The following is a 21,858-nucleotide window of genomic DNA, read 5'->3' as shown; positions in this document are numbered from 1 at the left end:
CTGTCATGCTGGCACACAAGAACTTCCAGCAAGCAAGCAAAAGGGAGAAGGGAAAAACTGGAACTTCAATTAATGCTTCTTCTGGGATATCTTGTGATTGGGGCACTTCACCGGCGCTTCAAGGTCCAAGCCAGCATCTGTCGCTTGATCTTGCCTGGGAGAACAGTGGCAGCTGGCACCCTTCCCTCCCCCACCAGGGCGCTCGGCTCCTCCACACAGGCATACGTCAACTTGTGTTGCTTGCAGATCAACGGGAAAATGGAATGATAGATATCAGAATTGCTGTCTACTGCGCAGGGGAATCCCTTTGCTATGTGTGATAATAATTCATCAAATTTTCTGTTAATTACTCTTTGGGCAAGAGGCGCATACCTACCTGGGTAGTCTATATATATATATGTCTTTCCTTTCATTTATTTGCTCTCACTCAGTTGACTGAGGGTTTTTTTCTTCTTTTTTCTCTAGGCATGCCGTTCTTTAAACCGTTTCTTTTTGTGGTTTCTATGCTGGGTTGTTCTTCAACTGTTGCAGACCGCGATACCTGCCATTCCCCACCCCTCAAAAGCAGGCAGGGTGGTCTCAGGTGCTGGACGTCTCCCCCATACTACCCATCTCCAGTGGGTGGCTGGGTGCTTGAGTGGGAAGAGTCATATGCCAAGGCTCAAGCTGTGGTTTCCAACATGACGCTTGCTGAGAAAGTGAATCTAACTACTGGTACTGGATTTGCAATGGGGCCCTGTGCGGGCCAGACAGGGAGCGCAATGCGATTTGGAATCCCCAGGCTTTGTCTCCAGGACGGGCCTCTCGGTGTCAGAAACACGGACCACATTACTGCCTTCCCAGCTGGTATCTCAGTCGGAGCAACTTTCAACAAGAAGTTAATGTATGACCGCGGAGTTGCCTTGGGTAAGGAGTTTTGCGGCAAGGGGATAAACGTTTACTTAGGCCCGTCAGTTGGACCCCTTGGGCGCAAGCCACGAGGAGGACGCAACTGGGAAGGATTTGGCATGGACCCATCTCTCCAGGGAATTGCCAGTGCTCTCACAATTAAGGGAGTTCAAAGCAGACGCGTCATCGCAACTGTGAAACATTTTGTCGGAAACGAGCAGGAAATGTTCCGCATGGTGTTCCCTATCCAGCCCATTGGCTTCCTGCAAAAACCATACTCATCCAACATTGATGATAGGACTATGCACGAGCTGTACCTTTGGCCGTTCGCGGAGTCAGTTAGAGCTGGTGTGGGAGCGGTTATGATGGCATACAATGACGTACGGTAATTTACCGATCCTAGGATATAAAACCTAGCTTACGTTGCTTGTTTATTATCTACAGGTTAACAGCTCCTCGTCCAGCCAAAACAGCCAATTGATCAGTGGCATTCTTAAAGACGAGCTTGGGTTCCAAGGATTCACCATGACTGATTGGTTTGCCCACATCGGTGGCGTTTCTTCCGCTCTTGCGGGCCTTGATATGGCTATGCCTGGAGATGGTGTTTCTCCTTTGTCAGGGCACAGCTACTGGGCTGCTGAACTGTCACGTTCAGTTCTCAATGGGACTATTCCTCTTGAACGTTTGAATGACATGGTATGTTGATATACGTTGTTTCATTTTTGTCTATTTATAGAAGAAGCTTTCATATTATTCCTTGGGGAAGAGAAATGCCCACAATATTTGAATTGTAATCTGACTATTTTGGCCCTAGGTTGCACGTATTGTTGCAACATGGTTCAAGTTGGGTCAGGACAAGGACTTCCCCTTGCCAAACTTCTCGACCTACACGACTGCGGAAACCGATCTCCTGTATCCTGGTGCTGTGTTATCTCCAGTTGGAGTGGTCAATCGGTTTGTCGACGTTCAAGAAGACCACAATAGAACTGCGAGGGCTATCTCCAGAGAAGCTATTACTCTTCTTAAAAATGAGGATAATCTCCTCCCTCTGGCTCCCAATGCTGTCTTGAGGGTATTCGGTACGGACGCGGGACCCGATCCACAAGGACTAAACTCTTGTGCTGATAGAGGCTGCAATAGAGGTGTCCTGACAATGGGATGGGGCAGCGGAAGTGCCAATGTCCCATATCTTATAACACCTCAAGACGCTATCGTGGCCAGATCGCCGAAAACAGAGTTCCATCTAACAGATACATTCCCATCCAATTCCACGGCAAAATCCGACGACATTGCGATTGTTTTCATCAATGCCGATTCCGGGGAGAACTATATCATGGTGGAAGGCAATCCAGGTGACCGAACGATTGCCGGTCTATATGCCTGGCATGACGGAGACAGACTTATCACGGACGCTGCGAGCGTATTCTCCAAAGTAGTAGTCGTTGTCCACACTGTTGGGCCAATTATCATGGAGAAATGGATAGATTTGCCATCCGTAAAAGCTGTGTTAATTGCCCATCTCCCAGGCCAGGAAGCCGGCACTATCGCTGATGTTCTGTTTGGAGACGAGAGTCCCAGCGGCCATTTGCCCTACACGATCCCAAAAGCCGAATCTGACTATCCAGAAAGCGTCAATCTCATATACAACCCCGTAATCCAAATTCAAGATACCTTCACGGAGGGACTCTACATCGACTACCGCCACTTCATCAAGAACAACATAATCACGCGATATCCATTCGGCCACGGCCTTTCATACACGACATTCGACTTTAGCGAACCCAATGCCATCGCTGTCACGCCAATCACCGAATACCCGCCAGCGAGACCAGCCAGGGGCACCCCTCCAACATTCTCCAGCACGATCCCACCCGCGGATGAAGTAGCCTGGCCACAGGGGCTAAACCGCATCTGGCGATATCTTTACCCATACCTCGACAACCCTTCCTCTATCAAGCCAGGAAAAGGCTATCCATACCCGGAAGGATACAGCACGACACCAAAACGGCCTCCCCGTGCTGGCGGTGGTGAGGGTGGCAACCCCGCCCTGTGGGATATCGCCTACATGGTCGATGTGAAAATTACTAATACGGGCAAGATGGCCGGTCGCGCCGTTGCTCAGTTGTATGTCGAGCCGCCAGACCAGGCAGCTTCCGATACGCCCAAGTTGCAGCTGAGACAGTTCGAGAAAACGCGCGTGCTACAAGCCGGGGAGAGTGAGGTGCTGCGTCTTGAGATTACGCGAAAGGATTTGAGCGTGTGGGATGTGAAGATGCAGGATTGGCGGGTGCCGGGGCTTGGGCAGGGGGCAAAATTGTGGGTCGGGGAGAGCGTGGAGGATTTGAGAGTTGTGTGTGAGATTGGAGGCTGGTGTGGGAATGCTTGAAAGTGTCTCATTGCACACGGCGCTATCGGAGTAATTCTGGTTGATATATACAGCAGTTTCCGCTCCTGGCAGTGTAAAACATATTGCGGACAAATCTATAGTGTAATCTTGATACTCATTCAGTCCCTGTTTCTCTTCAGTGCTATCCGATCGAAAAAAAAAAAAAAAACCCTCAATGCTCTTTTTAATGGGAAGTGTTATTTTTCGCGTGACTGAGGTCTACCTTCGCCTTGATATTTAACCGGCCGATCTCCGGAAAACTCAAAAGTTAGTTATTGGAATCGATCTGTCTTTTTGATTATATCTTTGTGGTTCATGCAATCAAATCTTTGCTATCAACCCAAGCCTTCTCCCACCAGAGCTTCTTTGACATTTGACGGGATCTGCCCATCTACTCCAGCGTGCTACGTCATCTTTCGATTTCATATAAGCGGGTGCCGACTGGTGAGACTGTTAATCCAGTGTGCATACGTCATTCCTGAATGAATTAGGGGTAGTAGGGGCATCGTGCGGTGTGGAGGTACTAATACTAAATTCATATTTAATGTACCGACATTACGGAATGCAATAATAGTTAGTTACCACATACGAGTGTTGATCGCTGTAGATTTGTCCAGGAATGCTTGGGTACACTAGCTTGTGCGTCAATGGTAGATGAATCTGACACTGTCGCGAAAATCTCGCCCGATAGGTCCCAGGTTAAAAAGCTAAGAATGATTTTCCGTTATGGATTCTTGAAGCAAGAAAGTATTCACAGATCGTGAAAGGGGGATCGCAATACGATTTCCCCAGGGGCTGCCCAGTGCATTCAAATCGGATGGTTGTAAGTTTCGGCAAGGCGAGGTTAGATATTTCCTCACAGAGGGCTGTATACAAGGGGACGGTGAAAATACAGGTGCCTCATCTATTATACATCTGGGGACTAATAGATAAATGGCACACACATGTTCTATAATCTTGTATCTTGTTCTTTGACCCCCCAGTAAGTTTCCTCCACAGCCTGAAAGAAGATGCCCGTGGTATTCGGGATATCGTTTGCAGTTTTGACAAAAGGAGGATGCGCATTGCCCCTTTTTGGACATTTGTTAGGCATTTGAACATATTCGCAGCGGTCGTTTCCCCCGAAAATGGCAGAAGAACTCAATGAAGATTAAAGCAGCTGAGGATGAACCTTTTTTTTTTTTTTTTTGGCAGAGTGTAGTCGAAGATTAATAACGCATTTTAACAATGTCACGTGATACAACACACCTTTCACACTTCGTCTCTTCAAGACAGCTCTCTTTACCTCAACGTCACAAATCATCAGAATACGCACAAGACATAGCTTTTTATGATGTGGGAGGTGCTTTTCAACTGCGGTGTCTCATGTCCACTTCAGATGTCATTTTACTGGCAATAGCGCCTTGTTCCTTGCTGCCTAGTTCATCATCGATCTGCTTCATTCCTCCAGCGAAATAAAGGGAATAGACAACTCAGTCTCTGGACAATAGACCGCCAGTATGCAGGGCTTTAGTGAGTTTTACAATAAAGTGCTCTATGACTTCTTCCAAGGCAAAAACCATGTAGTTCAACTGCTGACACCACTCTCGAGATATGGGACGGTTCGTTCACATCACATCACCCAGTTTCCCATCTCATCGAATCTAACATAATTATCCAGCTATGTCCCCCCCGACCAAGAAGGTCTCACAACCGGCAATAAACTTGCCAACAAGCACCCTCTAGGCTCCCGCGCTCGCCACCTACACACAACAGGCGAACTAACCGTGCGCTTCGAAATGCCGTTTGCCGTTTGGTGCTCCACCTGCCAGCCAGCAGACAGCGTTTTGATAGGCCAGGGCGTGCGCTTCAATGCGCTGAAAAAGCGTGTGGGGAACTATTATTCAACCCCAATATACAGATTCCGCATGAAACACTCCATCTGTGGTGGCTGGATAGAAATTCGCACTGATCCGCAAAACACGGCCTATGTGGTTACAGAGGGAGGGCGGCGGAGGGATACGGGTGAGCTTGAGAAGGGCGGGTATGAAGAGGATGGGGAGATCAGGTTACGGCTTCAGCAAGCCGGAGAGGGCGGTGTTGGTGCAGCTGAGAAGGACGCATTTGCGAAACTGGAGGGAAAAGTAGCGGATCAAAAGCGGTTGATGACGGAGAAGATGCGGATGGAGGAATTGATAAAGGTGCAGGAGCGCGACTGGGAGGATCCATATGAGCAGTCGCGGAGACTAAGGAGGGCGTTTCGGGCGGAGAGGAAGAGGCGGGAGAATGCGCAAGAAGTCACAGAGGCGCTGCGGGATAAGATGAGTTTGGGGGTTGAGTTGTTGGAGGAGTCCGAGGAGGATCGGGTGAGGACCGGGATGGTGGATTTTGCTCCTGACCCTGGCACCATTGCTGGTGGGGATGTAGCTCGTCGTGTCATTTCGAAGCCGTTGTTTGAGACGAAGCCGATCGCAAAGACGCCGGCGGATAAGGTGCGCGGAACGCCGGGAGAGAAGGGGAAGGGGATGGGGAAGCGTGCCAGAAAGCCTGAAGCAGTTGTGGCACAGCGGAAGGCGTTGTTACAGCAAGAGTTGAGCGGAAATACGAGGGCAGCGGTTGATCCGTTTTTACTGGACGATGATACGGATTGGACTCCCGGTGGTAAGAAACGGAGGACTGCGAGATCTGCATGCGTGGTACGAGCTGGGGGAGATCCAATTCAAGAACGGATACATGAGAATGGGAATGATAAAGGTGATGAAGGTGAGGTCAATGGTGATGGTGGCACTCCGGATGGCGAGAATAAAAATGGAAACTGGCAGGTAGCGGCTACGGTAACGAATGATGAAACTCCCAATACGCCTCTGAGGGGAGAATCACCTAAACAGTTGGTGGGATACGGGTCGTCTGACGATTCTGAATGAGCGGCATTTTTGCTCATGCACTTCTGCGTTTCTATGTTCCATATTTTGCTTCGTACGTTACAGCTATTGCCTTTGTATAGCATGAGATACCCTAGGCGTTTTTTTGGGGATTATACATAGGAAGATGATATCTAGATATGCACGCATAACAACAGAGTGTATTTGTGTACGTCGTATGTAATTCTCGTCTCATGTGTTTTGTTCACATATTTTCCAGGTTATCACTGATATAATCCATTTGTTCCATCCCGTCTATCATACAAGAAATCATTCCATCAACCATTCACTCATAGATTAATTAACTCACCCTTCAAGGGGCGTAAGAGTACATATACTTGGTCGGATCTACCCCACCACAATCTCAACTTCCAACTAAAGCTCTGGCTCATCATGGAGCACCAGCAACATCACCCCTCGCCCACGGCGCCTTCGTTGGGAAGTTAGCCTCTACCCGAGGGCCTCCACCTCCACTAGTCCACGGCGCCCGAGTTGGCGCCCGAGGATCAGCTGACGGTAGCTGTCCCGTAATAGGATCTCGATTACTGCCCCATGGTGCTCTAGTTGTAGTACTCGTCAGAGGAGGTCGCGAGGTTCCGTAACCTGACTGTAACGAAGCAGATGGCATGGCCATAGAAAGCCCTGAACCAAAACCCATTCCCATACCTCCTCCCGCAGGGGTCGCCCAGGGGGCCTTTGTCCGTACTTGTTCACGCTCTCCGGTTAGAGGGGAGGCCATTGCGCCAGGTCTTATTTGGCGGTTGGCGATGTGGACGGATGGTGGAGGTGGGGTGGCTGTGGGATCGTGTTCCCAGCGGAGAAGGGAGCCGAAGGGGAAATGCTGGACGACGGGGAATTTGGAGAGGACTTCCACGTTGTACATTTTTATCATACCCTGGTATTTATATCTGTAAGTGTGGTGGAACGACATAGCTAACCTCGAGGGTTTGGGTGACCAATAGTTGAATAAATATCTTCCATACCTTATTTATTTTCCCCCATCCATCTCGAATACCCGATATGTCAAAAAGCATCGGGCTGTGTTCCCAGAACGGACCCCTTTTTACGTCATAAATAAACCCGACAGCTGAGAAATACATGTTATGTTTCCGCTCCTTTTCCACCATGTTTGCCTTGTCGACGGCGGACGGATCCGGAGCGTTTGGTAGTGAACCTTCAATGGGCGTATTATCAGATTCTGATATTGGAGGGGATAATTGCGCAGATCCAAAGATATAAGGGAGGAATGAATGGTCATCCAGACCCCAGACTCCGTGTGAGCCTGCTGGTTCGAGGGTATAGGTCTTGATCAAACGCCTTATCAATTCGAAATATCTAACCAGCCAGTCCAAATGTCAGTATCATGTTCCTGGGAGCGAAGTGTAAGAAAAGAAAACTCGTAGTTAATCGTTTCTATTATAAAGAGGATAACATACGGTTCAATAACACCCAAAACGATGCCCCTCTCCTCCACCCCCGGCCCCGCCTTCGGAAACCGATTAAGCTTCCACAGACAAGCCAGAAAAGCCACAAAGCTCAGCTCATGCCCCGTCCCGTAATCCAGTCTCTGCGGACTCCCAAACGCCCCTGTAAAATAGGCCGTAAGCTCCTCTTTCGCAGATACAGACTCTGGACCCTGGGCCCCCTGCCTCAGCACCTCGGGCTGTAAACACTCATCCAGCAGCTCCGGCGCCCGCCTTTCCACCTCTTGCCACCACTTGCGAAAACTGACATTTCCGAAGCGCCTTGGCCCCTTGTCCGGTGGCACTTCATCGACTATCGAATCAAGCTTGGACAGTAGGAGCTGCAGACGGCGCACGGGTTCCGAGAACTCGACGGCATCGCAGTTCAGCGGCCATGTCTGTACGCGCGGTGAACCATCTTCGTCGGTGGTTTTCTGGGGCACCATTGCGCGGTTAAGCTGGAGGATGAAGGTCATGATATCCCTGTAGGCGAGGGAGGTGAGGAAGGTGGATACATCGCTGCCCTCGTTAATTTTTTTGGAGGGGAGTGCGAAGATGTGTGGTTGAGAGGAGTCTAGGCGTTGGAGGTATGGGGCGGAGAATGTCCCTTGGGAAGCCATGGTGGTTGGGTGGATGTAAGATATGAAAGGGGTTCTAGAACATTGGGGACACAGATGTGGGATCTATTCCTGTTGCTGTCCCTATTGCTGGTGTCCTGGTATATGGTAGGCTAGTATCAGTGTTGTAAGGATGTTTGGTTGTGGGTTGGGGTGGGTTGTTGGTGTAAATATAACCAAACGTCGATATGAAGCTTGTTACCGGGGAAAGCAAACGTCATACAAGTTTAACTGGTTAGTTACTCGCCATGGATCGGGGAATCAGATTGCTTTAATGGAAAAAATAAAATAAAATAAAAAATTTAAAAAAATAAAAATAAAAATAAAAAAGGGAGATGCATCATCATGCTTATAATATGTAATTCATGGAATAAAAAGAATTTTTATTATTAAAACATAGCAGCAATTGATCCCATCTCCCTAATCAACTACGTAACTTAGCTCCCTAACAACTTTACCAGCTTCAGCACCACCACCAAACGACCTCCAACCACTTCTGCAACCCCCCCGCATTACTTTCCCCAGACTGATCCTCCGTAAATATCCCTGACAAGATACATAACCAACAGCACGAACACGAAAATGCAGCTCTGTAAACGTTCAGGCCGGCCTCAATACCACGCCCTCGCACCAGATGCGTGCAAGGCTTGGGTTTCATGGAATAGTGGATTCGCGGCAGACGTGGCTATGGTGGTGCCGTAGAGGGGGAGGAGGTAGCAGATGGTGCTGTGGAACCAGGCAGTGAAGTAGCTGGGGAGGATAGCGTTGGCTTTGCCGGGTGGGGAGAGAAAAGAAAGAGAGTTAGTTGACCAAGTATTCTTCCCTGCCACGAGGTCTCCACGAGGTCTCTCCAACGAAGGGATTTCCGGTTCAACCGACGTAAACCCTGTAGGTCACTACTCGGCAACCCGCTGCAAGGCATCTCGGGTTAGTAAAAGGGTCAGGTAGTTATGATATGATCTTTCGAGCAGTAAACAGAAAGACGAGATCACTTTCTTCAGTTGGTTACGTCCCCCGGGAGGAGAGGGGTGGCGGTCGGGGTTACGGTTGGGACTGGGATGAGAAGGAGGGGATATTTGTCTGTTAAAGGACAGACATGAAAGAACGGAAGAAGAATTCCAATTGCATTGTTCCCTGGGCCTTTGAGATTAGCGGTATACACCTCAGCCGGGGAGGAGGGGAGGAGGTATTATAGGATTATCGGATTATCGGATAGAGCCAGGCCCGCTCATAGAGCTCCCCTGGTTGGGATTCTGTTCAACAAGAAGATAGGCATTTTCAAAGAATCCTCCTGCTGAAGAAAGAACTTCATCTAATTGATCAAGAGATCGCATAGCCGCTTCATCCTTCTAGCTCAACCTCCAGAAGATCTGAGCGGGGTTAGTTACAGGGAGCATTTGGCATCTGGAAGCTGAAGAGAAAGAAAGGGAAGAGAGTTCGCTTCGAGATCTAATAGCAAACTGCATTAACTATTGCGAATATGTTTTGAATTGCAATCCATGCGGGGGAGCTAAATATCAAAACATCCAACATTAGGAGCTAACTAACAGTTCCAACACCAGCCACAATTAATCCTGGATAAATTAGTGATATCACCGGGCGATGTGCCCAACTCCTTTGGAGCTCATGCATTGCGTTGCGATAATTCCTAGCTACCAGACGTCTCTCTCTCTCTCATCTTCTCTGATCAACCCCACCTCAACGGTGCTCAACTTCTCCTCTTCTACGATCACTCCAACCACTGAACGTGTCCCCTGCGACAGGATTGCTATTTAATGCGTTGTTTCAGGCATGAACACATCCATCCGTAACACTTTCATGCTCACCTCGAGAGTCTCTCCCTTCGCCGCCCCATCTAGGGCACAAACGATGTCCTTGGTTGGTGCCACGATTGCCCGTGAGCTGTAAGTAACTGCCACCACGCATATCCTTGGATTCTGTTGGATGCATGCTCTTGGGGGCTTCAACTGCGTTGACTCCCCATTGCTCCCTCGTTAGCTCTAACCCGTGAGGGCGTTGGGATGAATCCAATCCATTGATCAGTCACCGCTTGTCTGGTTGGCTAGTTCTATGTTTTAACATCACCCGGAACCATGGATTGGGTAGTGATTATGGTTATGCCTTTTGATGATAACCTTTTTGTGCCTGATGGAATCGAAATTTTACAGCCCTAACTAACTGAATGAATCACAACCATCTTCATATGGTCTGGCGGAGAATGAGGCTGCTGGTTTGAATCGGTAGCTTCAAAGCTGCCAGCTTCATCGCAATCTGTGGTCTTCTCAAGACACAGGACATGTAGTGTAATCTCCAACCCTAGATGAAACGAAGCTGCTGAAGGCATTATACTTTTTGATTTTGTAAAAAGATATTCTTTGCTCTCGATGACTCTTGGCTCTTGTCTTCCTTTTTCGTCTCTTTAATTAAACACAGGAAAATTGGTTCGGTCATCAATCTCCTCCATAGTTAACTATTCCGTAGTGATACCTTGACATTCCTTGGGGCTTGTCTTCTCCTGCGTCCTCTCAACCACTTCCAACATCGACAGCTTCACACATAGGAATGTCTAGACGACATCACGATTGTTGAATATTTATTTATTTTATTCCCTTAAAAAGAAAGTCATGCTCTTTATTTTTATTTTTATTATTATTATTTTTCTTTTTATTTCTGTTGCATATCTGCGTCTCTTGTGATTGCGCTTGCACTTCATAATCCGCCCTTTGGAGCCCAAACAGTCCAACCCTTAATTTTTCTTCTCCCTTCTTCCAGCTCCACATCTTCTCCACCTCACCACGATTCCTTTTCACCGCCACACCCGATTTCCAACCATCTCCTCTCGTCGTTCTTAAGTACTGGTGCTGATTGGGAGTCTTCTTCCAGACACTGTCAATTGTTAATTGTCTTCGTCTTGTCCTCGCGTCCAGCCCAGTCCCTCCAAGTCCCTCCCACATCCTCCACGTTCAAGACGAAGCTTGGAGGACCTCCCCCCTGAGTGATTGCCCACATCAAACGTCACCCTAAATTGGCCACTCTCTTACCAACGACACTGTACTCAATATGGACTTGGTAGAAGAAGTGCCTATTCCTGCTGCTGAGCCTCCAACGCCGGAATCCCCGATCGATGAGACCATCGCGAATTCAGCTCTCACTGACGAACCTGATGAGCCGGCTCAACAGTCCCCTCCCAGCCCTGCTACCTCTAAGAAGGCATCGACAACGACAGCAATGACTGCTTCTCCCCGCCAGAGGACTGGTACTGCTGCTCCTAAACGAACTGGGACTGCTACCAAAGCTGCTGCTACAACGCGTCCCTTAGGCCCTACGACAACGGCAGCCTCTAAACTAGCCTCTGCCACCTCCAGAAAGTCAACCATCGGAAACAGCCTCAATCGACCCCCTACTCGTCCTCCTGTGTCATCCACCACCGTCCGCAAGCCCCCATCCACGACTACCGCCACCCACAGACCACGCGCGTCTTTGGGCAGCTCTGCAGATGAGAAAAGTAAATCAATTGCTAGTTCAGGGGACGAGAACAAGAGACCGGGCATTTCAGCTACCGTGAAACGGGCATCTCTTACCAGTACCGCTTCTTCCAGGGTACCTGCGAAGCCTACTTCTGACCGCAGATCCACAATTACCCCGTCATCCACTGAAAAGAGGCCCACTACAACACGTCCGTCTACCGCTCAAAGCCCTGCAAAGGCTACAACAATCTCGCGGGCTCCTACCACTGCCTCCAAAACAACTCCATCCACCACCACCACTTCGCGATCTACAAGACCAACTACCTCATCTTCTGCCACAAAGCCTACATCTTCTACAACCACGGAGTCTAAGAGACGCATGAGTTCCTTGTCTACAACTTCAAGCTCAACAACCAAGAAGCAATCCATTGACCATGGAAGGCCCGCGGAGAAAAAGCTCGTTGCCAAGTCCGCCGCTCTCCAGGAACGAGTCAAGGAATACAAGGCCCTCCGTGACCTGCTGCGGGCAGCAATTGCGGCGGAGGAGGCAGGGAATGAGGAAAAAAGGGACGAGATCCAGTGCGTGGTAGATGGGGATATTGCCCAGCTTAAAGGCAGCTTGAATGCGGTCAAGGAGGGTGATGAGTCCTCTAGTGCTAGCAAGCTTTTTGATCTCCAATCCCAACTTGCGAAAAGCGAAGCCAAAGTAGCAGAATTACAGACACAACTAGAGGAATTCCAATCGAAACTCGCAGCGTCCAGCAGGACTATGGAAGAAGAGGCGGATACTAAAGTTTTTACCGCTACTGAACTTATTCGTTCTGAACACGAATCTAAAATTATTGAACTTACGAAGAACCATACTGAGGATCTCAAGACCCTCCATGCTAAATTGGGTGAATCCGAATCGCAAAGATTGGAGGCAGAGTCTCGGTTTGCCCAGGAGCTTGAAGCTGCGAAACAGCTGGCGGCGCAGGAAGGCGACTCGAAGACATCTGAATTGCTTGAACAGCAAAAGGAGAGCCATGTCGCGGCGGTTGCTGCACTTGAAGCTGAACTTGCTGCTCGGCGGAGTACATTGGCAGATCTTACTTCGGAAATCGATACGTTGAAGGAAGAGCTGGCGGCCCAAACTGCCAGTCTGGAAGCAGCGGCCAAGTCTGCTACCGAGAAGGAAAAGGCGGATCTTGAAGCTCATCAGGATCAATTACTGAAGCTGGAAGCGGAATTAAATGGCCGCGATGGCGTCATCAAGAGCCTCAAGGATGAGATGCAGAGTCTACAAGATAAGAGGGATAAGGAGTTGGCTGCTGCCAATGAAGTGGCCAAGGGATCTGCTGAGATTCAGGCAAAGGTTGAATCTCTCGAGTCCAAACTTGTACAAGCGAAGTCTGAAAACGCGCAAGGCGCCGCCCAAACCACAGAGAAGCTTGCTGAGAAGGAGGAGGAAATTACAAGGCTGAGCAAAGTCATTGAACAACTGCAGGATGATATTCGGGCAGCGGAACAGGCGAAATCCGATGAAATTCTCAAGCAGACCAATCTTACCACCGCGCATGAGAAGGCAATGGCTGCACTTCAAGCTGAACGTGATTCTTCCTTGGCTAGCAAAATAGCGGAGCATACAGAGGAGCTTTCTCAAGCTGAAGACAAGGCTAAAGCTTCCACTGAGTCACTGCAATTGGAACTGAAGTTGCTAACTGAGAGGTTTGGCGCTGCTGAGGCGGATCTTGATGCTGCACAGGCCGAAGTTACCAGCTACAAGGCCCAACTTGAGACTGCTACACAGGGAGCTAGCGAGGCTCATGTTGCTACATTACAATCCCTACAGGAAAAACTCGGCGCAACCGAGAAGGCTCTAGAAGAGGCGAAGCAACAAGCAGAAGCCAGTACCGCCGAAAAGGAAGCCATCGCCGCTGATCTGCAGTCGCTTGAAGGTAAATTGCGATGCTCAGAAGAGGAACTTGCCACAGCTAAGGATAAAATAAGCTCGCTTCAACAAGATCTTGAAGCCGAAGCGGCCCAGGTCGAAGAACTGCAGAAGGGCATCGAGACGTTGGAAGAAACTACCAAGGCCAAGGATGAGTACTACCAGACAACAATTTCAAGACTTGAAACTGAAGTCAACGATATCAACATTTCGCTCTCTCAAAAATCCGAACAACTCGCTACTGTGGAGGAGAAATATACCGCCGCAACTGCGGAGCTCACAGAAGCCCACAGCGAGGAAATCGAAAACCTCAAAGCTGAACTACTCGGCTCCCATGACACAACCATCAAGGAACTGCAATCAAAATACGACGACCTCGTTGCCTCCGCCAGCGCTGCGGAAGTGGCACATACCACCGCCCTAGCGGAAGCCGAAGCAAAACTCACCGCCCTGTCTGAAACGCACAACCAGACCATCTCAGAACTAACCAAGGAATTCGAGACAAATAGAGCGCAGACCGCACAAGATGCGGGGGACGCGCATGCGCAGAAACTCATTGAGATGGAGGCGAGCCAGAATCGGGCGATTGAGGAGCTTCTCAGTGCGCATGAGGAGAAGTTGGGGAATTTGAGAGAGGAATTTGAGAAGGCAGTAAGGGAGAAGGCTGTTGCTGTTGAGGAGCATGCAGTTGAGGTTGAGGGGTTAAAAGCGCAGATTGGGAAGTTGGAGGAGCAGATACAATTGGAGAATGAATCTCTTCAAAAAGCGCTACAGGATGCGAAGAATGACCTCTCCGAAACCCAAGATCTCAAGGAGCAGCTCGCTGCTGTCAGAGAACAATCATCCGTTGCGGAGACTGAACTTGCTGCACAGAAACAGGTTCATGAGCAAGCATTGGCTGACCTTGACACCCTGAAAGCCACCGCTACCACTTTAGACGAAAAGAAAACTTCTGTCGAAACCAAATTCGCTGCCCTCGAACAAGACATGAACACCCTCAGCGAGAAAAATATCGCCCTTATCCAACAACTCCATGACGCCGAAGCAGCCATATCAAAGGGTAACCGACGGATCCGCGAATTGGAATTTGAACTCGCTGACTCAAAGATCAAGAAACCCGACACCTCGTCCCTCTCGAATGGGTCGAACGGGTCCAACGTGAAGTCTGCCAGCGGACTGGAGGATAGCAAGTGGGCGGTTAAGGATGGGGATGCTGAGGAGAAGGGAAGGGAGGAAGAGGCGGCTGCTGCTGCTGCTGCAAAGGTACTTCCAGAAGACGCTGGTCCTGCTACTGCTGAAGGTGAGGACCTTGGCTCTAATATTGAGGGAACGGTGGGCTTGCCTCGTTTCATTTCTTTATTTGCTGTTCGTCTTTGCTATCGCGTATTTTGTATTTGGAATTTGGTGGTGCGTTGCGGGTGGTGCGCGTGCTTGTCATTGTTCCGTGGCGTGTTGCAATTGGGTATTTTGAATTTTCTGCTTTTTGATATTTCCATTTCCTTTTGGCTCTCATTTGAGATTTTCACTTACATTTCCCGAGTGTTCTGTTTTACCCTGAAAATTTCTGATCATACGCTAATAAAAGTACAGATGGCCAGCATTCGGGAACAGCTCCGCCAGCTTGAGGATGTGAATGAGAGCATGTTTGACGAGAACGCTAGGTATGAGACCTTTTAGACTTGTTTATAAATATCTTGCTTTAGCCGTCTCATATACACCGATCTCTTGTCTTTTCTTCTTCCCTTCTTTTATTCCTTTTTTTTCTCCTTGGTCCTTCTTCTTCTTCCCGTTCCTCTCTCTCCCCGGCTTCATTATTTAACCGCAAGCCACCCATAGAATTGTCGACATGCTTTCCAAAGTTGGCCAGGATCACACACCACCAACCCCTAGCACACCTACTGCCACTGCATCCAACAACAACAACAACAACAACAACAACAACAACAACAACAACAACAACAACAACAACAACAACAACAACAACAACAACATCAAATCGTCAACGGACATGTCCAGTGAGGCCCTGGATCCCACCACCTAATGACCGCTGAGGAGAGAAGCTATTTATGCACAGTTTTGACAGCTGTGTGGATTGACTATCCATGGAGGAGGCCCCACTGCCTCTCCGACCAGTCAGGGCCTTCGTGATGTTTGAGATGTGTCATGTGGGTTGAGATGGCTGAATGTAGAATTGTAGTTTGTAGAGTGTATTGGAACGGGTAGATTGGACGATGCCCTGCCTGTGCTATGATATTTGTGTTGTTCTCAGCCCAGTGTTTTTGTCTTCGCGGTCGACATCCATCCCTGTCCCTTCCTGTTCCTCCCCCACTTCCCCCCTTTCAGCTTTTCAGAATATGTGGCCGGTGGGACGTTTCTCCCTTTCGCTCAGATGCTGTTCGTGTTTCTGAAATGTCACTTTTGTTGAGATACCTTTTTGTTATCGTTTTATCTATTTTATGTCTCATTTAACTTTTTCTCTATTTTATTTTTACTTTTCTTTTTCCATTTTTCATTTGTGCTTATATTTAACTACCTGTATCTGCTTTCATAATTAACAAGTTTTTCTTTATCTCACTTATTCCTTTTCACTTTTACTCTCCTCAACGCCGTTAATTTGTGCTTTTTCCTTTTTGTATATGCATGTGGTTTCCTTTTTGGATTCCTCTGAAACCAATGTTTTTGCTCGTACCAATTTTCGAAAGTATACTTACAATTTAAAGGCTTGTTTATGCCTAGACATCCAACTAACTGCAAGGGATGGTCAAGCAAAGCGACGTGGAAGGACGGGGAGGGGGGGACATTGATTGTTTCAATTAGTTGTTCGAAGTATATCACCTTGCTACGGAGTAGTAGTTGCTTGTATATCCTTACAATATTTAATTTATCTAAGTCGAAGCTCGTATTTGCGCGTTGATCACTTCTTAGTGGTTCGAGAATCACAATGCTGTTGGGAAAGGCGTCTTTTAGTTGATGGTTAAAAAGCGCTCTCGTTTGGCGGCTCAGCTTGGAGCTCCCATCGCTTTTTATTCTACTCTTTTTTCAGTTACCGTGGGCAGTCGTTTTACAACTAACTAGTTAAGCAAAGAGCAAATGAGAATCATCTAGTTTCTTTCCCCTCTCGGCCAAGCTGATTCTCCAATATTCCTCATTTCCAAGAAAATAGTTACTGTAACTTCGTAGCCAACTACCTATATCAATATTGATATGATTTGCACAGACCCCAAGCCCCAGCCAGCGTTTGCAACTCTCGGATCGACACCCATCACATCGGTCAATCTCCCCCGTGTACGCTGCGTATGCAATGACACGCCATAGCTAGCTCGCGACCCTGCATCGCCAGCATAAATAGCTCCAGTGCGGAGTATCGGAGTCCAATTTAGTAAATTAACCAAGGGAGCTTGATCGCCGCGGACAGAGGCGGACAGATATCTTCCCGATTTCTTGTCGCCTCTTGTATCCAAGGCCTAAACTAACTGCAAACAGCCAGAGATCGCTCGAATCTTTTAGCTAACTGGGCTGATTGATTAAGTTGGCTTCAGCTTAGCTACTCTATCCTGACATAGTTATCTGATCCTCGGTGCGGACCGCGGTTAACGAACGTTGATATCCCAGATATACATAGTACTATTCTCCCATCTCGTGGGCATCCCCCGTCCACCTTATATCCTACCTCATATCGAAAATAAAACAATATACCCCTCCTTCGTACCCCGCATTACCTCCCGCCATCTAAACGAGCAAAGCCGTGTTTCCCTTGGTTACCGCGTTGCTGGGTGATAGAGCAGCCGGCTGCATAACACGATCATGATGACGCACGCCTGTTGTAACCTGGGATTGGATTGAGAACCTGGGAATCCAGACACAACCAGGTTCTACATATATAGTTCTATACATTTTACTCAGTTGTGAATATCTGGGATACTGTCTAGGTGAAGCAGTTCGGTTGTTGTGTTCGAGCCGCGCTGGTTGTTCAGGCTCGGGTGCCGTGTTTGGGAGGGAGAGTGAGGTGGTTGTGAGAGCTGAAGACATATTTAATTACAGCACAGACGGAAAAACATACAAGCAGCGACCATGCAACCACGGAACTAAAGTGGAAGTGTCGGGGTATTCGGCTCATATAGCAATAATCATGCGAAAGTCATCTATCCAGTCACGGGGGAAGGGGAAAACTCCTGTGCGGAGAACAGCTTCGGAATCCGTTTCGGCACATGGACGAGTACGGGGACTAGGCGTGGAACAAAGAGTGAGATCGACACGTCTGGCTCCTGAGGCGTCTAATGGAGTTCCTCAAGTTTACCGCGATATGCTGGCTGAGATTGCTGGACGGGCAGGTTCACCACTATCTGGATCTGCGAGTAATGGAGGTGATGAGAGGCCTCTGAAAAGGAGGAGGGTGGGGGAGACAAGAAGTGGTACTGAAGTTGACGTGGAGAGGGGGAGAAGTGGGGTGGGAGTTGATGTTCAAAGAGGGGAGGGAGGCGTGGAGGGACATGGTAGTCGGCCTGTCCAGACTGTATTTGACGCTGACGCGTCGGACGATGAATCAGAGATGGAATGGGAGGATGTTGAGGTCTCTGCTGCTGAGCTCTCTTTTGCGCCTGGTTATGATGGGGCCGCAGAAGGGCAGGAACCTAATCACCACCAGGGAGTTGAGACCGAGGAGTCTGAAGGGTCGTTGCAAATTACGCTAGATAAACCAATGGAGAGAGGGAAGCAGCGTGCTGCTGGTATGAGACGAAAACCTGTCACGGCGCAGGAGAGGAGGTGGCGGCTCGATATCCATAAGATGCACGTTTTGTGTCTGCTGGGCCATGTGCAGCGGAGGAACTTGTGGTGTAATGACGATGGGGTTCAAGTGTGTAGAGCTGGCATGATCCTGAGCTACTCTTTTGTTGATATTTTCTCTTCCATATCGGATAAACTGACTGCTTTGTTCTCGCCAGGACGCATTGAAACGGATCCTCTCTAAGCATACGATTATGTGTCTGAACCCAAAGGCGAACCTACCGCAGTTTACGCGCTCGACTACATTTGCAGATGGTCTCAAGCAGGCTGGCGATGCATTCAAGCAGAGGTTCAAAGTCACTACACCAGGCATGAAGAGGCCCTATTGGCTTGAGCACCCCAATGACATTAAAGATCCAACTGTTTGATGAACCCCTCCTTTCTCGCAGTAAAAGGAATACATCCAGGTGCATAATCCGCTGACCAATATACAGAGCCTTCTAGATACTGCTGAAATTCTATCGTGCAAACAAGACTTCCTTAAGCAAGCCGTCGCGTTACAGGGATCCAGAGATCTAGGTGCGCAGCTCTTTTGTGCACTTTTACGTGCCGTAGGCACGGACGCGCGATTAGTTTGCTCTTTACAGGTTCTGCCGTTCACTGGAGTTACAAAAAGGACGATGCCCCTGAAACCGGATCGGGAGTATATTGTGCTCTCCGAAGATGACGAGGTGCGGTCTAGCAGTGATGCTGGGAAAGGTTCCCCGACGCAGGCAAAGCCCGGTAACGCCCAGCCCCAATCAAGAATGCGGCGCATTGGACAACCTCGGTTTTCACCAAGCCCTGTGGCAGCGAGTCCCAAGCCGAAACGAGCAATCGGTATGTTAAGTATACATGATTTTCCCCGTGTCTTGTGAGACAAATATCAATTTACTAACCACCATATTCAACATACAGGTTTGCCACGAGGATTTGCTGAATCTCCATTTCCCGTCTTCTGGGTAGAAGTATTCAACGAAGCCATGCAAAAATGGGTATCTGTCGACCCCCTCGTGACAAACAGCGTGGGCAAAACGTCCAAATTCGAACCCCCCGCCAGCGACCGTTACAACAACATGAGTTACGTCATCGCCTTCGAGGACGATGCCTCCGCCCGTGACGTCACGAAACGATACACGAAATCATTTAATTCCAAGACGAGAAAACAGCGTGTTGAATCCACCAAGAACGGCGAGGAGTGGTGGGCGCGTACGATGAGGTTCTTCGAGAAGCCATTTCTGGATGATAGGGATCAGGTGGAAATCGGGGAATTGACTGCGAAATCGGCGGCGGAGGCGATGCCGAGGAATGTGCAGGATTTCAAAGACCATCCTGTCTATGCGTTGGAGCGGCATTTGCGGAGAAATGAGGTGATATTTCCTAAAAGGGAGATTGGGAAGGTTGGTCTGAGTAAGGTATCTATTAACAAAAAGAATCCGCCGCTGGAATCTGTGTATCGCCGTGGTGATGTGCACGTCGTGAAAAGTGCCGACGGGTGGTATCGTCTTGGAAGGGAGGTAAAGATGGGTGAGCAGCCACTGAAGAGGTTCCCAATTTCTCGACCGAAATGGGCATTCGAACGACGCGAGGAGACATCAGATTACGAAGAGGAACTACAGGAAACACCCATGTATGCCATCCACCAAACGGAGCTATACAAGCCACCCCCTGTCGTCGACAACCGCGTAGTGAAAAATGCCTTCGGGAATATTGATGTGTATACTCCAACTATGGTCCCGGAAGGCGGCTTTCATCTTAGCCACGGAGAAGCCGCACGCGCAGCTAGGATTCTTGGTATTGACTACGCAGACGCGGTGACCGGGTTCCATTTCAAGGGCAGACATGGCACGGCCGTTGTGCAAGGGATCGTGGCCTCTGTTGAATATCGTGAGGCTCTTTATGCTGTTATAGATGCGTTGGAGGATGAGCGGGTACTGGCTGAGCAGGGGCGGAAGGCGGCGGAGGCGTTGCGGATGTGGAAGCTGTTGTTGCTGAAGTTGAGAGTTGCGGAACGTGTGAGGAGATATGCTTTTGAGGGGGAAGAAGAGCCGGATGATGTTTCGAGTGATGGTGACATTGACGGTGGTGGCGGCGATGAGGACGGGGACGAAGATGTGGAAGCAGCCGGAGGGTTTATATGTGAAGGTGGAAAGGGTGGTATCACCTCTCCCAACGGAGGCTTTGCAGGATTTGACGACCTGTCTGGAGCCAGTGGCTTCATTCCCGAAACAACAGGGGAAGAGGCAAGCTTAGGTGGAGGGTTTATGCCTCCGACTACAACAATACTAGATGAAGCAAGACCTTCCACTTCCATTTCAGCCGTCGGAAATGCGCGCATTCGACCAAGAGATAGGTCTTTATACACATTGTTAGTGACTCCGGGTGGGACAAGCTCACAACAACAGCCTGCATCTACTCGACCCTCCATCGAAATGAACGACCCCGAGCCTCATACTTCTTGTCCCATGACATCAACACAAACGTGTGGGCTTCAACGTCAGCATCAACAACTGCATACACAACAACCACAACCGCAATCAATCTCAACACCTCAACTCCCTCAACCCTCCACAACCGCAGCCGAAGGATCCCCGACCGCACCCATCACAGTCCCTTCCTCCAGTGGCGATGAGCCGTCCACGAGTGTCGAGGAGAAAAGAGAACTACCGGACCTTGTTCATGAAACTGACACTGACAGCGAGATTGATCAGTGTTCGATGCTTTCGCATGACCCCGAAGATGACGATGCGGAACCGGACTGGCTGCTCTCTGATAATTGATTGGTTAGGTTTTTTTCTTCTTCATTTTACGCCCTCGTCATTTGCTACATATATAGCTGTATATTTGCTGTCTATTCTTCTTTACACCTAGTGGTTTTCAATCAAAGGGAAAACATGACGGCTTTGATTTTGTTCTTACCTGGTAGGGTGATTGGAATATAGAGATACATTCCTGGGACTATGAGTTTGGAACTGAACGGCTTTATATTGTTTTGTATATAACCTACTTCATTTGATACCTCTGCCTTGCAGTTTCATATTATTTGATGTTATGTTGTCACAATGGCTTGATAACCGTCGAGTTGGGGTATTTGATACATGACTGTTTGAATTAACAACCAACGCAGCCTGGGGAGGTATTTCTCCTGTTCAGGCGTACATATCTAAATCCCATTAAGTCACACAGGTTCATAATTGTATATCATTTCTCTATCAACTACCGCCATATTTACACAATTTCTCTGTCTACATAATTCCCACTCCAAATTATACCCCTTTTTGAAATCGGGGTTGAAGCGAGCTGCTTACGTCATAAACGCGCTCGTCGCGTTCCCCGTTCCCCCATTGTGAATCACATGACATAGGGCATATCCCCCCCCAGTTTCAATAACGTTCCCATATAAAAAACAGTACATGACTGTCACTGATCACTTTTTCCACACT

At 48.8% G+C, this 21,858-nt stretch overlaps 6 protein-coding genes across 6 annotated transcripts; 4 read left to right on the top strand and 2 right to left on the bottom strand.

Moving 5' to 3' along the window:
• Positions 1–467: 467 nt before the first annotated feature.
• Positions 468–3,274, top strand: PAAG_01301 (beta-glucosidase; the record flags this gene model as incomplete). The annotated part of the gene is made up of 3 exons (XM_002797396.1): positions 468–1,268; positions 1,333–1,584; positions 1,703–3,274. The coding sequence occupies 3 exons, from the start codon at positions 468–470 to the stop codon at positions 3,272–3,274; spliced, it is 2,625 nt and encodes an 874-aa protein (XP_002797442.1).
• Positions 3,275–4,867: 1,593 nt separating this feature from the next.
• Positions 4,868–6,177, top strand: PAAG_01300 (coiled-coil domain-containing protein; the record flags this gene model as incomplete). The annotated part of the gene is made up of 2 exons (XM_015844305.1): positions 4,868–4,875; positions 4,935–6,177. The coding sequence occupies 2 exons, from the start codon at positions 4,868–4,870 to the stop codon at positions 6,175–6,177; spliced, it is 1,251 nt and encodes a 416-aa protein (XP_015701086.1).
• A 388-nt stretch (positions 6,178–6,565) lies between these two features.
• On the bottom strand, positions 6,566–8,257 carry PAAG_01299 (serine/threonine-protein phosphatase 2A activator 1; the record flags this gene model as incomplete). The annotated part of the gene is made up of 3 exons (XM_002797394.2): positions 6,566–7,069; positions 7,158–7,509; positions 7,611–8,257. 3 exons carry the CDS (start codon positions 8,255–8,257, stop codon positions 6,566–6,568), a joined length of 1,503 nt encoding a protein of 500 aa, XP_002797440.1.
• Positions 8,258–8,865: 608 nt separating this feature from the next.
• Positions 8,866–10,204, bottom strand: PAAG_11256 (hypothetical protein; the record flags this gene model as incomplete). The annotated part of the gene is made up of 2 exons (XM_015846934.1): positions 8,866–9,140; positions 10,081–10,204. 2 exons carry the CDS (start codon positions 10,202–10,204, stop codon positions 8,866–8,868), a joined length of 399 nt encoding a protein of 132 aa, XP_015703541.1.
• Positions 10,205–11,314: 1,110 nt separating this feature from the next.
• PAAG_01298 (M protein repeat protein) lies at positions 11,315–15,328 on the top strand (the record flags this gene model as incomplete). Its single annotated transcript, XM_002797393.1, has 2 exons — positions 11,315–14,983; positions 15,242–15,328. 2 exons carry the CDS (start codon positions 11,315–11,317, stop codon positions 15,326–15,328), a joined length of 3,756 nt encoding a protein of 1,251 aa, XP_002797439.1.
• A 2,452-nt stretch (positions 15,329–17,780) lies between these two features.
• On the top strand, positions 17,781–21,195 carry PAAG_01296 (DNA repair protein rhp41; the record flags this gene model as incomplete). Its single annotated transcript, XM_015844304.1, has 4 exons — positions 17,781–18,506; positions 18,595–18,798; positions 18,871–19,255; positions 19,334–21,195. The coding sequence occupies 4 exons, from the start codon at positions 17,781–17,783 to the stop codon at positions 21,193–21,195; spliced, it is 3,177 nt and encodes a 1,058-aa protein (XP_015701085.1).
• Between the last annotated feature and the right edge of the window lie 663 nt (positions 21,196–21,858).

Source organism: Paracoccidioides lutzii (assembly GCF_000150705.2).
Source record: "Paracoccidioides lutzii Pb01 unplaced genomic scaffold supercont2.2, whole genome shotgun sequence".
Lineage (NCBI taxonomy): Eukaryota > Fungi > Ascomycota > Eurotiomycetes > Onygenales > Ajellomycetaceae > Paracoccidioides > Paracoccidioides lutzii.
Note: the sequence above shows the minus strand (reverse complement) of the source record. Positions and strands in the feature narration are given on the sequence as shown.